The sequence below is a fragment of the Primulina tabacum genome, chromosome 4 (genome assembly GCF_025594145.1).
Source record: "Primulina tabacum isolate GXHZ01 chromosome 4, ASM2559414v2, whole genome shotgun sequence".
NCBI lineage: Eukaryota > Viridiplantae > Streptophyta > Magnoliopsida > Lamiales > Gesneriaceae > Primulina > Primulina tabacum.
In genome coordinates, this window is record NC_134553.1 from 2,449,581 (window position 1) to 2,465,618 (window position 16,038).

The 16,038-nt window shown below is 35.4% G+C and overlaps 2 protein-coding genes across 2 annotated transcripts; one reads left to right on the forward strand and one right to left on the reverse strand.

Annotated features, from left to right (window-relative positions):
* Positions 1-261: 261 nt before the first annotated feature.
* Positions 262-7,542, reverse strand: LOC142542354 (diacylglycerol kinase 1-like). The gene is given in 10 exon segments (XM_075648952.1): positions 262-491; positions 725-862; positions 1,170-1,334; positions 1,548-1,667; positions 2,556-2,632; positions 3,395-3,761; positions 4,496-5,401; positions 5,403-5,691; positions 5,821-6,073; positions 7,386-7,542. Coding segments are annotated over 8 exon segments (2,202 nt in total). The 5' UTR covers positions 5,682-5,691; positions 5,821-6,073; positions 7,386-7,542; the 3' UTR covers positions 262-341.
* Positions 7,543-11,546: 4,004 nt separating this feature from the next.
* Positions 11,547-14,011, forward strand: LOC142542355 (PLASMODESMATA CALLOSE-BINDING PROTEIN 2-like). The gene is made up of 4 exons (XM_075648953.1): positions 11,547-11,783; positions 12,109-12,348; positions 12,633-12,666; positions 13,538-14,011. Exons 1-4 carry the CDS (start codon positions 11,732-11,734, stop codon positions 13,746-13,748), a joined length of 537 nt encoding a protein of 178 aa, XP_075505068.1. The 5' UTR covers positions 11,547-11,731; the 3' UTR covers positions 13,749-14,011.
* Positions 14,012-16,038: the final 2,027 nt, after the last annotated feature.

A 16,038-nucleotide genomic window follows, 5' to 3' on the forward strand; every position in this document is an offset into this window, starting at 1 on the left:
ATTATCTAAGTTACTCCCTCATTATATAGAAAGACATTAGTCGTACGTAAAAGTTAAAAATAATAATTTGACATCGAACTATAAGGTTCGCACCCGTATGCAATTAAGGTTCTCAATTTTTGTTTTTGTTTTTGTTTTTAAAAGAAAAAATAGATCCTCAGTTACCACAATTGTTATGTATATTTACATTGGATCCTAAATGATGTTGAAAACAAAATTACCTCGCACTAAAGGAAGCATTTCCTTGTGGTGTATATTACATATGAAACAGCCGATACCATTCCCCGACGAAATAAAATTGACTGACAGAAACCGAGAATACATCAATGCCGAAAACCCGTTTAGGACAGCCTCAGTGCCATTTCTTGAAGAAGTGCCCGTTTCTGTGAAGCGTTAATAACATGATTCGTCTCAGCATTCTCAAGAACATCAGCAATAATTGCAGCCGCATGACCGAGTGGTTCCTCTGCAGCTCTCTTGAGCATGAAGGCCTGGGAGAAAATAAAAAACGCAAGACCCAACTTTATAGGTCAATGAGGGTGTAATAGTGGCTTGCCTCGTGATTATTCAATATCTAAGGTTTCAGCATTCAGGAGGGTATCTCTATCAGGTTGCAATCTGGGGCAATAATAAGATTCATTCATTTAATCTCTATTCATCTTACTGTAAAAGTTGTTTGTGTCGAGGGGAAGAACCAGAGGGGGTGATGGAGAAATCAGGATACCTGTCCATGATGCGTGACAGTTAGTGTACAAGGTTGTTGGAACCATGGTTCTCCATCTACTTGAACGGGGAAACCAGCAAAAAGCTGAATCTTAATTGACTGCCCCTGTGCAAGCCTGCGAGCTCTGGACAGCCCAACCTGTCGACACACATAAAAATCATATTAATCTGATAAAATATTCACGAGTGCGTGCATGTCACATTCAGATTCATGTAGAGCTCATTCAGTAAAACCCTCGAAAAAGGAATCATTTGCCTTGTACTCTTTTGTAACACTGATTTTAATAAATTAGAACAAGGTGGGTGTGCTAAAGGTTTCAACCGATGTTAGGCATTCTTGGGATCAGATTCTAAAATTCATCCGACCAAACTGAGCATTGCATTTGAACAGAAAATTTCTCAAGTATAATAATTGCCTGGACTAATAGAGGTAAAGTCAAATATACCTGCAACGCTCCCAGATGCCATGTGCCTGAAATGCTTACAACCTCAAGCACTTTGTCATGCATAGACTGAGGATCAAAATTATCGTAGCTCTCCTCTTCATTCTGCCACAAGTCAACACCACCCATGTAGCTTCCAATATTAGCCACAAGGACACCCTCTGCATCCTAAAATGAATCAAACGAATATCACACATTCAATGAGCTCTTCGCACTCATATAGTATCAGTATGTAAGAAAGGGCAAAGATCAAGAATTGCATCAAAAAAAAAACGACCTTGCAGTGGCAACAAATGACAAAATCGAGAATGAACTTTGAAGGGAAAAATGGTTCAGTGAGATAATAGAACTCTTCGCTATAAATATGTCGATTGCCCCTACCTCAGGAACCTCAACCTCAACACCATCAACCTCCACCCTTATTTGCCAAGGGAAGTCAGCAAATGTCCTATCCATGATACTCTTGGCACCCTCTCTTGCATAAAGAACTTTATTCATGAACTGCAACAATAATTGATTTATCAATATTTATCAGGCTTCTTTGCAGAGATCAAAAGATTTTTCTCTTGTTCAAGGAAAAAAAATTAAAAAATAAATAATAATAGGAGTTTTCCCGGATATTTTAAAAATGGACCATTCAAATGTTTCATAAGACATGGAAATAAAAGTACTTCACACTGCATGAACTGACCATGTTTAGTTAAAATACAAGAAGAGAGAGAAAATTCGCATACACAGCAACTTTTAGAAGAAAAAGAGACTTTTACAGGAATTCTGAATTACATTATTTGATTCAAATAGTTGAACAGGATCATAAACTGAAACAATGTCATTTTTATGCACCACAGCACAACAAACAAAAAGGCGACTTCATTCCCCTATGGAGTAAATGAATCATTAGAAATAATTTAAATTAACATCAACTCTCAAAAATAATTACATGAGGCATCAACGGGCACCAGTTGAGATGCATAATAGTCATGCGATTGCCGTGACACACAGGTTACATTTTAGCAACTGAATAGACTACTCCTATGATTCTTTAACTGGATATTATTCATACCTTCTTGAAAACTAAAAAGCAACTGTTGCTTTTCAAAATGTTAAAGCCCATAACAACCACGAGAACAAGAACAATAAAAAGACCCATCAACATAAAAATGAAGCCGATTGTTTGGTGTTATACAAGGATGCTGCATTTATGCATGACCATAAATAGTCCTCATAAGATAGAAAAACGAGAAAACAGTTCTAGAAAATTTTAAAAAAAGATAGAAGCAAACTTTGCACACAACATAAGCATATGCATAAAAACTTCAGCAAAAACAAATGTCCAATTTTCAGATGGTGCCGGTATGCAGAAACACTTTCAGAGATCACCTCAGTTACCTGATTATAGAATTTATCTGGGTTCTCTTCCCTCAAATTGTGGATTTCTAGAGCAACTTTCGCATCGCATCCAACACCTACAACAAAAATTGCCATGATCAAATGATACTGCTCATCATTATCTAAAATAATTTATTGAGCTTAGTACTATGTCCACTAAATGAATTATTGTTAATATTAAACCGATCAAGATAAATCTGCCAACAGAACCCCACTCATAGTGCATGCAGATGCCAAAAAGAACATGTCGCCGATACATTAACAGATTTAAAACGAGGCCTACAAATGTAAAATTGAAAAAATAAAGCATGTTTCACCAAGTACCTTTTAACTTCAATCGAACTATCTGATGAGACCTTGTCTTATCATAAAAATGAAGTAGCTTTATACTATATATGAATTTCCAGATCCCTCATCAAAGGTATACATATTTTTTTCCGTACAATAAACAGGACCAGAGGAGATGATAATCTTGTCTGTGCACGTGGCTTGTTCTTGCCAAAAGTACTGAAGCAATACTTGTCCCATGTGCATTTTACATACTTGTACCATTCTGAAATTTTCTAAGGTACTACACTGTTCATTCTAAGCAAACAACATAAACACGAAAGAAGCCACAAAGTATTTTAGATTTTAAGAATAGTCAATGAATTGGTGGCATTAAAAACAAAGCCTCGGCCTTGCTCAGCAGTTAGAAAACAGGCAGAGAGCTAGTCAAAACAAACAGCATACATGCTACATGAAAGACATGTTAAATATGTCACAAAAAATGTTTGAGGGTCAGGGAGGAACACATATCCCTGTTCAAAAAGTGGCAAAAAATTAATATCTGAACCTACCAAGATAGTTATTCATAAACTTTGGGGATTGGAGTGCCTTTCCCTGCTGATTTGAGATCAATACCCTCCATCGATCAAGAATGGTAACTGCAGCATGTTCTATGTCATGCAAAAGAGTGAACAGGCCTCCTTGCCTCTCAACTGAACCCAGGCCAGCACCCCAGGAAAGCACTCGAGCCAAATCATTTCCGGTTCCAGCAGGAAGAATAGCTATTGATGGAGGAGAAACAAAATTTTGTTTGTCTATGGCATTCAAAATCCAGCCAACAGTACCATCTCCTCCACAGACAAGGACACGGAAATGGGGCACCCTTCTAAACAAATAAAAACCAGCTTCTGGCCCCTGTGTTGAGCTTAATTCAAAAACCTAAGTTGAACACATTTAAAAGACGGATCAGTTTAAACTGGAGAGTAGGTAGAGATAAATACAATTCACATTAATTCGATACCAGATTTTCTGTTGATCATACACCTCTATGCACATGAATAATGCATATAATTTTTTTCCTGGCTCACAAACCAAACATATGCAACATAATTATTCAAAGATTACACAAACACACATGAGCTTTATTAAGTTTCTGCTTTTGTGTAATTCTGTTTTAGGAAAAGTCAATGAATCTTGTATTAGTGGCCAAAGGAAAAAAAACCACCCTGGTTAACAATATTTATAGTCAAATGCACAACTATAACCCCACATTTATCACCTGTGGAACAAGCGATGCTAAGATACCTCATTTCTAAAAACTGATTGATTCTGTTGTCAAGGTTTTAGTGTTTTACAAAGCAAGACACATCACAAAATAAACCTACATTCCACTAAACAAGGATTTGATGTTTGTTACCAATCATAAAAGATAAAATAAGATTTAATACATGTTTTATATTTGTTATCGTCAAGAGTAAAATAGATACTAATTGAGATAAATAATATTTTACAGTTGTTATCCACATTCACATGCATTTGGTGCAAAAAAAGAGATGTAAATTTACGTTTAGACAGCGTATCCACAGGAATATACTGACTCAACTAATATTACTGGCTCAAGACTATGTCAGCACTCAGCAGTTATCAGAAGCATTTAATATAGCACTTCTTACCTGCACAGGATTTAAAATAATATTTAGCCTTTGCCTTAGAGCATCTCCTCGTCGAGCTCCACTCTTCTTATTTATAAAAACTAGCAAGGGCCTGACATCTGGAGGTAAATCAATCAGTTCATATCTCTGACTCATCCCTAACTGAGGAGGTTCATCATTCTGATTAATTGATGAACTTCTCTTAAAACTGGGAGTCTTATCCACCCTTTTTGCTTCTTCTTTTTGTTGCTGATCCGCTCCCTCTGCATTTGTACTGCCATTACAGTTTTCTTCAAGACCGTGAGAACCATTAACCTTTTGACTGGTCTCAGCAGTGCTTTCTGTGGATGAATGCTCATTCATATTACTATTATCACCTACAGCAGGAGAGATCTCATTTCTATGTTTATGCTTCTTGCTCTGACTTCTGATGGTAGCACGTACAGAAGATGCGATTTCATTGGCTCCATGCGTGATAGAACTGAGAAATCCGTGAGTACTGTGATTCAATTGCTTAACATACAGAGGTGATAGGATAAGTCTTCTGAAAGGACCAAGGTCACAAAAATCACCGGTTTCATTAAACATACTACCATGGCAGTCAACATGCAATATACGTTGACACCACATGCAACACCAGATTGGGGATCCCCCAAGAAAAGAACCACTGCATGTCTCCTCACAGTAGCTACAAAAGGAAGACTCGTCAGGTTGATCTGTCACCTCGGTCCATCGCACTGCCCACTGATGCATCACATGGTCAAAACCAAGCATTGATACACATTTGCAGTCCTTGAGTACATTTGAGATGCAGCTCAAATGAGCAGCTGCACCACATGTGCTGCAACAATGAATGGAGCTATCTGAATCCACCATAGGGCTAAGAGCCTGAGATGGTGGCACAGACTTGAAGCATACGCAGCAGTTTCAAACTTTTTCCTCGAGCCACAGATTCCGAACTCCACGTATGCGAGGCCAGTGGAACTTTGTTCTTGACTTTTGGGTTTTTCTTTGATCTTGCTATGGCCTTCATCCAACTTATATTAATATTTCTTCTCCATTGAAAAGCCGCAAAAAAGATAGTCAATATTCCGATCAAACCGGCAACGAAGCATGATAAAATAAATAGATGAGATTCTGGCATTTCAGCTGAGTTTTTGCTAATCCAACTCGGAAGAAGAGTGTCAGAATCCCTGTATTCATCCATTTCTTTAAATCTACTGTTTCCACATTCCATTCACAAGTAAATGATAAAAAACTCATCTATATGGCAATGCTAGAATCTTATGCAAGGTTAAGTAAACGAGCACTGTAGTCCTACATTTCAATGTTAACAATATGCCTACCACCTGCTGGAAACTGCAACATGTTATTTCTCGTACATTGACATCAAATAGATTCCCCTGTACTCTTTGATACAGCCACTTGACGAAATTACCAAGATACCCTCTCTGGAGATGAACAGAAAGACAGTGTTTCGATGTTGATCACTCTTTGATCTTTGACGAACTCTAGCAAAATTCCTTACTTTGAGGACGCGAATGTGCAAACACCTTTAAATTAGAGCACGTGTTACCAGGAAAATGCATAAATGCAATCCTACAGGAAATTTAAAAAAAACAAAACAAAAACTTGTGGTAAGAATTGAAATAGGAAAGTGTCTACCATCAGAACTACCAGAGTTAGATAATCAAGAATAAGCGCACACGGCCTCTAAGCCACATAATATAAAAAATTAAAAAAGTCTTTAAAATATATCACCAACAATTATGCCCATGTTTAGCACTTAACATTTATTTGCCACAAGTATCAATAGTAATAAATGTGAAACAGGATCTGACTGTTTCATTCACCTGTGTAAGTAAGTATGACAGTTTAAAATCCAATGTATGAATCCCACTCATACCCAATGTAGCAAGAATGAGATAATGAAAGAACCATAGTTCTCTAGAACAAAACCTTGTTACAGCAATAACTATCACAGGCTTCCATACATCACGGAGAACATAAGACAGTATCTCCACGAATTAGTGTACAATAGTTGACATAGTCATCCTAAAAAATGGTTATTTATCAAGTAAAGAATATAACAGGAACTTTCTTTCAGAAATAAATTAGAGAGACTTTATTACGACACCAACAATTAGAGTCGATTCATGATTTAACAAAGTTTGAACCACTTTATCACTAGTAGCGTCACTCTGTACTGACAGAGTAAGAGATTCCAAAACCATAATGGCACAGCGAAAGTGGAATGTAAAAAATCGAACAACCGATGAGCAACATGAATATGATTAACATATTTTATTCTCTCTTTTTCCTTTTATCCTTTGGGGTGGATCCTTACAAAACCAAAGTACAGGATGGTCACAGAAAATGGCTCAGAGTTACTAAAGAAACATTAGGCTGAAACACAAGTCGCAAACTTACTAACTCTCGATAATGCAATTATCTTCACAACAAGCAAGTTTAGAAATCCTACAAATCCTGGTTTCGGCCAAGTAAAAATAATTCTTAAGTCTATCACATAATTGCACGGCCCCCAAGAAAAATGGTATCACACAAATTTTAGCCCAGCACACCAATTATGATAATTCAACTTTCAGTAAATAAAGAATCTTATAAATCCCAATTACAAGAATTTTAAACTGCTGTGAACCTCACAAGCCGAAGCAAAGTAAATCAAAACAACCACCAAGGCAAAGGAAATCACAACGCAGTTTGCCAGCGGACGACGGACAGGCACGGAGATCAGTTCAAGCACATAATGGAAACCAAAAAAAAACACAAAATACCTGACATCATCAACACAAGGATAGCATCAAAACAACGGAACTCGGACAAAAAAACAATTGTTAGTAATTGAAGAAACAAAAAACTGCGAAAATGAACAGCGAAACTTGCACTTTACCGCAAGATCAAATACGCCGCAGTTCAAACATACCCTAGGAACAGGAGAAAATTTGCTAAATTCCCAACAATAATCAATCAAACTAGAAAGTGAGCAATACCGCCTCGGATTAGAGGTGTGATAATTTGTATCCTGTTTCCTGCTATTTGTTTATTTATTTATTATTATTATTTTGGAGACTGCGTGACACCTCCGAAGAAAAAGAGAGACTGGAATATTTTTGGATTGACACGTGTCGAAAGATAAAGGCGTTAAGTGGGGGCTTTCCAGCGTAAAGGGCCCCCTCATGGGCTTTTCTCGTAAAATATTGTAGAAAAATTATAATTATATTGCGCAAATTAAGGTAATCCTCACCTTAGGTGGCGGAGTTAATAATAAAATTCATAAAAATATAAAAATTACATTATTATTATTAAGAAATAAGAAAGAAAAAGAAGAAGACAAAGATAATGATATCAAGTATTTTTAACACTAATAAAAACAGAAGAATAAACGGTCTCGTATATCTTTATTCGTGAGACAGACAATCTCTCATATTTTTTTATTCGTATGACGAACACCCTATCTGTATATACAATAAAAAATGATATTTTTGTTTTTAACATAAAAAGTATATTTTTTTCATAATAAACTTGGGAAACTGCCTGCTATGAAACACACTATCTGCATATACAATAAAAAATGATGTTTTTGTTTTTAACATAAAAAGTATATTTTTTTCATAATAAATTTGAGAAACTGCCTGCTATGAAGGTTCTTGAACTTGTTAGATTGGATTCCATTAGAAGATCGGGTTGCTGAATGGTGTGGCGATGGAAATAGTCCATTTGTTGCATTGACAGAGTTGGAAATGGTTAACTTGAAGGAATGGATCGCATTATACCAAATCGATAATACTGCCTTTTCTACCAGCTCTTAAAAGATTTGAAAATCAACAAGAATCCGGTATCCTTGGATCCATGATGGATAGTACTTCAATATTTTCGGACAATGCCGATGAACTCGGTCTCCTTTCAGGACGTTTAATCATGAGTGCTCGAAAGAACCTAAAGAAATTGGAGATTTGTTGTCGTCGTCTCAGGAGTCTGTCATTCATGTTGAAAGAGCATCGTTATCATTCTACGATTGCGAGAAACTAGATCCATTATCTGGGCCACTACAAATAGTCACTAACCTCCATGAATTGGTGATACACGAGAAACACCAAGTACTCAAGTCACACGTTTTTGCTCTATTTGTCGATCCCGTGATCATATAATTTTTCGGTTTCGATGGAGCTAGGAGAATATCATATGTATTGTGTCACGGATGAAATAATATTCAAGTATGGAAACCTTGTCTTCCATGAGGCATTTTTTTGAGTCTATATTAAAATGTTTGTAAAATAAAATATGATTGAAATTTTATGAGTTCTATTTGAAACTCATAAAAACTTATATATAAACAAAATTTAGCATCTTACAAAAAATCTAAAAATATTTATAAAAATTAAAAGCAAATATGGAATATGATAACTTTTTCAAGGATACAAATATCAAATTGTAATTTTAAATCTTCAACAAAAAAGCAGCAGTGGAAAAAAAAAAAACATTTCAATCTTGCTTCTAGCTTTTGGTTAAAAATTGCAGAAATTGAAACAAAACATACATTCTCAAACACATCAAAGCACTTTCATCCATCTACAATATAAGAAATACTCCGTAAAAGATCGTCCAAACACTCTCTTATTGTACATTATACTTGAATCTGCTCTAAGACATAAGTTTGTTATGGTTACATAAGCTACATAACAAGATCATTAATTAATAAAATTGGACAATTAATCTGTTTATATACTTCATAATATGTGCCTAACTCAACCTTCAACTCGGTGATCAAATCTCTCCAAAAATAAGTCAAATTCTCTCCAAAAATGGTAAAAATTATTAATCAGACACGATAAAAGATAGTCGATCGGGCTCAAAGAGCTTTGTAAATGCTCGATATGATTCTTGAGAAATTCAATGAACTTTAAAGTACTCGGTCATATGGTGGAGGGAGGACTACGTACAAATTTGCCGATTGGGTTGAGTGTTTTGGTCGGATAATTTGCTACTTGGCTTTCAATAATTCATTGAAATAAAGTTTGGGTATAATTCACAATCTAGGAAATAATGTACTTTTGTGGCTCCAAGTCCAAAGCCTAAATTTTAAATATATTTTCTATAATCTCTCTCTTTTTTCAAGATATGTTTTTAGGTATTATATATACTGGAAAAAATGTTGGATGAAACGATACAAATTACAAGAAAATGGACAAAATAGAGAGACAAATTGAAGTAATAAGATTGTTATTATTATCACTATTATTAATATTAATAATATAATTTTATTTTTTTTAAATTTAAAATGTACGTTTAATGATTACCATCAATTAATTATTTTTAAAATGTGGCCATGTATCTCTATTATTAATCATAATGTTATATAGTGTTAATGCTATTAATTAAGTAAATTACAAAATATTTTCTTCTAAATATATTGTCTAAATATAAAATACTCTATTTATTTAATCATCTTTCCTCTACTAAATTGCATTTCACTCTTACCATAATTGTATTATATATATGATTATATATGTGTGAGTATTAATTTTTTGAGTAAGTCTTTTATGAAACGATCTCAAGATTTGTGAGACGGGTCAATCCTACCGATTCACAATAAAAAATAATACTCTTAGGGGGCGTTTGGTTCATGGGGTTAGGTGGGTTTATAATTTTTAAACCCACCTAATCAAGCGTTTGGTACGATTTTTATTTAACCAACTCAATCCCTCATATGAATGATTATGTTATATTAGGTAGGTTAAAATAATACCTCCTTACCCCCTAGGATTATTTATCTCACTCTTAATTCATCCTATTTTTTCAATTTTACCCTTCTCTTATATCCAAACTCACCGTCACGACCGACCGCCGCCGTCGTCGGTCGACCCCGCCGCCTACTGTCGATCGACCGCCGGAATACCACAGCCATCACAGGTCGACCGCCGCCGTCGGTCGATCACCTTCGGTCGGCCGCCGCCTACTGACGGCCGACCACCGCCGCCGGACGACGACCGCCGACGAACCGTCGGCCGACGCCGCCTACTGTCGGCAGATCGTCGGAATACTGCCGTCGTCGCATGTCGACCGCCGCCTACCGGCCGGCCGACCACCGCCTCCGCCGACCACCACACCGACGCTGCCGTCGGAGTAAAGAAGGAAAAAAAAGAAAAGGGCAATTTTGTCATTTCATCAAAAAATTCAAAATTATCCCACACTTAAAAATCATTCCAAACAAAATACAATTTTACATTATATATTACATTTCTATCACAATCATTTCTTTTATCATTTACGTACTAATCATTAGTTTATTTTATACTCCAAACCAAACGTAGCATTTAGCATAAAAAGTAATAATTTTTCAGTGGATGACCCAAATAAGAGATTTGGCTCACAAAATACGATCCGTAAGATCGTGTTACACAAATTTTTGTCTAATTTTTTTACGTGTGGTGTGATATATATAAATATTACATTTTAATACAGAAAATAATTGTATTAATGATCTTTTATATGTAGTGTAATTCAATTAGAATAAATTTTTTTTTATCAAAGTCTGTGAGTTCCTATGATGGATATTTGATTTCAAGGATAATTTGTTTTGGTACCGTTTGATTCATGGTATGAAATATATAGTACATGGATAAGTAATACTTTGTAATAATAAAATAAATAGAAAATGATAATTAATATAGAGTTTGATTTGATTGATTTGTTTGATTAAATTTGAGATAATATGATATTACCATTTTGTCCTTGTTGAAAATATTAATAGAATATTAATAATATTATTTATTAAGGGTAATATCGTATTTTTATATTATTGATTTGATTGATGTGAGATAAATAATTACGAATTTGATTGATGTGAAATAAATGATTAATAATATTATTGATCGAGATAAATAATATTTGTATAGAACAAGTCGGTAAAATAGATCTATTTATACTAGTACTCAGTACTCGAGACACACGGTGCCAAAAATATTTTAAAATTAAAGATAATTGTTACTTTACTTTGTAAAATAACAGAGAAAATTAAATATATATATATAAGATATATATACTTCAGTCGACTCTCACAACCGACACTAGTTACCAGTCTGGTTTCTCTCCTCATAAATTTTTGCTGTCTCTCTACGCATCCACCAAATTATCTTCTTGTTTTCCAACTTCGATCTTTTTCTCCTCAAACTGCGATTCTTGTCTTTTTCTACGCCGCGCCATTGTGTTGATATACCCCCGGCACTTCAGTTATTAATGGCTGATTTACTGTTCATGGTGCTCTTCTTGGCCATGGCTGGCTATTCAAGTAAGATTTTTCAGTTTCTTTCTTCATCACCTTCCATTTCTTGTAAATGGAGTTTTCTCAGAAAGATCTGTTACTTTTCTTCAATGTAACTTGTTCTTTCTATCTACGGGAAAGATACTCATGTTTTTCTCAAATATGGCCATTTCCTTTTTTTCTTTTTTCCCTTACTGAAGCTTGAGAAGTAGGTAACTAATTAAACCTCCCAAATCTTAGGAACAAGTTTCAAGATTTTCTCTTTCCTTTCCTTTCCCCCTTTTAAAAAAGAAAAGAAGAATAAAAACTTTATTTTATATTTGAAAAGAAAACATGTTAATTTTCATTGTAGGCGCCACTTGGTGCATTTGTAGAGATGGGATTAGTGACGCAGTTCTGCAAAAGACTCTGGACTATGCATGTGGAGCTGGGGCGGATTGCGGCCCGACCCATCAAAATGGACCCTGTTTCAACCCTAACAATGTTAGGGCTCATTGCAGCTATGCGGTGAACAGTTACTTCCAAAGAAATCGACAAGCTCCGGGTGCATGTGACTTCACAGGCACTGCTGTAGTCATCAATTCTGACCCCAGTGAGTACCATTAACCCACTTGACACTAAATCACTCATCATTTCCCACCGTTGTATATCATTATATATATTGTTTTACATGGAAAATAATGGTCGAAATACAATCTTGATAGGATAAATAAAGCTGAAAAGTAGAGAAATATATGTGATGGAAATATCATACATTGTAAAGAAGAAAAACCCATAAAAAATTTCGGGAAATGATGGCATTGGACAACTAGATCTGGCTCAGGATTTTCTTTTTTGTTTGTATCCGTTATCTTTATTGTTTGGCTGGATTTACAGGTACAGCTGGCTGTACGTATCCTGCTAGTGCAAGGTAACTTTTGAACATTTTAGAAATATGTGTGTTATGGGTTAAATGTTATTACAGCATATGGTTAAATGTGGTGTGGTGTCAATTTTGTGATTACGACCCTTCAGTCTGTATATTCTGTCTTGGTTTTCAAAACCCTTTTATAGCACAATATTGAAATACTCAAAATTACCTGTTTCAGTGAACTGATGTACGAGTTGTCGGAAAAAACATTTATAGTGTAGATGTATTCACATATACCAAGACATTGTGGCCTATTTAGTAAAGGTCGAGGTATGAGTTTTTGACTCATTTGAGAATTGTGCTCCATTAAAAGGTGAAAGGTTTCCACGATATTTTCTCCCTTTACCCACTTTATTTATTTATATTTTTTATATACCATTAACTCCGGAGAAGCTCGGTCAAAAAAGTTGTGGTGGATTAAATGTCCAGTGACCAATTGACATTAATGTAAATGGACATGCATTGATATTCGTGTGGGTTCCCCCCAATCTAAACGGGTACAAAGAAAAACATGGGTTGGATAGATCAACCATTTGGGTCCCATAATTGTGCTGGATTTTTATGAAGTTGTTGATTTATAGCTTGAATAGAAGATATGGGATGAACATGATTTCGACTGATCAATATCCTTTTTTTTTCCTCACCTTCCTCAATAAGTTCTAGCATTCAAAGAACTTGGTAGATTAGCGACTCGGGAATGACTCGAGAGCACATGGACGGTCCATGCCACTGGGTGTAGCCAAGAGTGGAATGACATCTCATCTACTTATACATCAGTAGTGAATTATATCTGAATATGGTTCTGTGTTTCACATTCACGCATATGGTAACTAACTTATGTACGAGACCAACTATTTGTTCATTTGTGTAGTGCTACCTCGGTGACACCCGTGACCACGACGAATGGTGGCTCGCCTCTCGTAACAACCTCGCCCAATGGGGTATTAGGAGGGTCGAACAATGGATTGAGACCTTCGGGATTCAACACCGATGTCAACGATGGTGGAAATACTCAACTTCGAAAAAGCATCACATCTTCCGTTATGCTTGCATTTTCAGGACTTGTTTTCTTGTGGGGTTGAAAAACGATGGGCATATCAGTGGTTCATTTTCAAGATTTTCAAAAGTGATGATTTTGAATGTGTAGTTTTATCCCAAAAAAAATAAAAAAAAATTGATGAGTAGATTTGGAGGGACTGAGTATCGAAGGACAAACCTTAATTTTTTGTTCTTTTCTTCATTTAATGTATAAACATTATGGCTCTTGATTCCCTTGTGAATTGTGGCTGGCAGTGGGATCCATATATGGGACCATATGCTCACTGCCCGACTTATTTTGTGATCATTTTTTACTGTGTAAAATTTTTATGTTATCTTAGGATATATAATTATGCATATTGGTTCTTAGTGTGCAATTTTTAACAATTATGTGTTGTTGGAGCAAATGCTAGTGTAGCACGTTATCTGCATAAAAATTAGCGATTTCAAAATTTAATGACTATATTTTTTTTTAAAAAAAATTAACATTGTCCGTTTTTATCTTTTTTTTTTTTAATGATGTGAGAACGTGTAACTATTATTTATCTTTCAATGTACATCGAGTAAATTTTTGAGTCTGTAAACCAAGTTAGTCGAGTAAATCACATTTGGTAAATCTGATATGATTTTTGAGAACGTGTTGATGGCGGGGATCAAACGCATAATTATACACCAAACACTCAATTATTCCATCAATTCGGATACTTTTTAGAACATACAACTTTATATCGTGAACTACCATTGTGGTTGTCTCAGTAGAGATCCTCGCAGTTTATGATAATTCTATGATGATTTTATGGAGTGGTCACCGATGTTAATGTAAGGCACGTAATTGCTATTTTTTTTTGGGTCTACAATCACATTTTTCATGATAATTTATGGACACTTATTCACATAGCTCTCCACCACTGATATTAGAGTTCATGTCTCCTTAAGTTACGAATCCAAGACATTCGGGCTAATTACTTGGATTAAAAAGATTTGATATCAATTGAGCAGTGGTCGTTGTTTGTTAATTAAATGTAATCTGGTGCACGGTCTCTCACAATTCATTATTGCATTAGAAGACAGAACAATTATATATTTTGTAATAAATACTTAAAGCGTATATTAGTGTGTATGATTTGCGTATTTACACTGCTGCAATTATTATCTAAACTTAATAATATTTGTTATTTTCTAATTAATTGTTTTTTTCATAATTTTTGTATTGTGAGTGATATATAAAAATTTAATAATATAGATAGATAAATATACACAAACATTTTTATAACTTTACAAGATTTTTTGAGAGTGGGTCAGTTTTTTCGTCAGCATTTTCTGTTCTGTACACAAATAATTCCCGTGTTCCATTGTCTATGAACCCTTTCATGTCAACATAATGGTGATACCACCGGATTTTGGCCCATCACATTCCATTTTTCACATAAAACTTTGAAGAACACGGAGCTATGGAGAAAAGGTAGCCATTCCCACTCCACTATATCCATTCTATGAGCTGTCCGTCGAATCATGATCTAGAAATAAAAAAACAAATTTACGATGAAAGTGCAACAACTGCTAGAATTCAACAGTGTCGGAACTACATATATTATCCGAACAACTGACTAATTAAATTCAGGGTCTCACCTTGTCATTACTTCAACTCCTTGCCAATTCAAGTCATCCGTTTTGTTTTATGTCAAAACTTCTACTGCTGCTCTCTGTTGCTGAAGAATCTACAAGGTCCATAATCCTTTCACAGTCAATCTCAGTCGACTTGTAACTCAGCTTGATTCCACTTTGCGACAAAGCAAAGCTTGTGTATCGCGGTGGGGTATAGAGAACTTCTGCTGATAAATTTCGGCGCCCCTACTACAAAATATGTCTTCAGGAGGCAAGACAGTTGATTGCACTGCCAAGAAATCTCAAGCCATTAAAGATAACCTTGGATATCTTGGACTTATTCACCTTCCACCAATCGATAACATCTGTTTGTATTGGAGCAGGTTGTTCGGATAAATACTGAGTAAGCTCATCTGTTGCAGAGTTCAAGCTCGCCCTTCATTTCTTACGAGCAATTTCCTCAGCAAAAGAAAGGCTCCCATCAGTTTCCAGCTCTTGTGTAGTTTATAGATTGGGAGTAGACGGAAAATATCGACTGGAATAATTCCTAATGAAATGATTTCTTGTCTCCTCCATATAGCTTTCTCAGTTGAGGCTTTGGGAACGAGCTCAAGTTTTATCCGCGGATCAAGAACTGCAGTCATGTATATGAATACATTGCAAACCTGGTCACTGTCCAATGCAACCGTCTCAGAAATATATGAGTCTTTGCATAATGCAACCGTCTCA

Bases quoted from the DNA above. Each gene is read 5' to 3' on its own strand.
- LOC142542355 (XM_075648953.1), top strand. From the start codon at position 11,732: ATGGCTGATTTACTGTTCATGGTGCTCTTCTTGGCCATGGCTGGCTAT. The intron at 11,784-12,108 runs GTAAGATTTTTC...TTTTCATTGTAG, and splicing joins GGCCATGGCTGGCTATTCAA to GCGCCACTTGGTGCATTTGT. The intron at 12,667-13,537 runs GTAACTTTTGAA...TCATTTGTGTAG, and splicing joins ACGTATCCTGCTAGTGCAAG to TGCTACCTCGGTGACACCCG.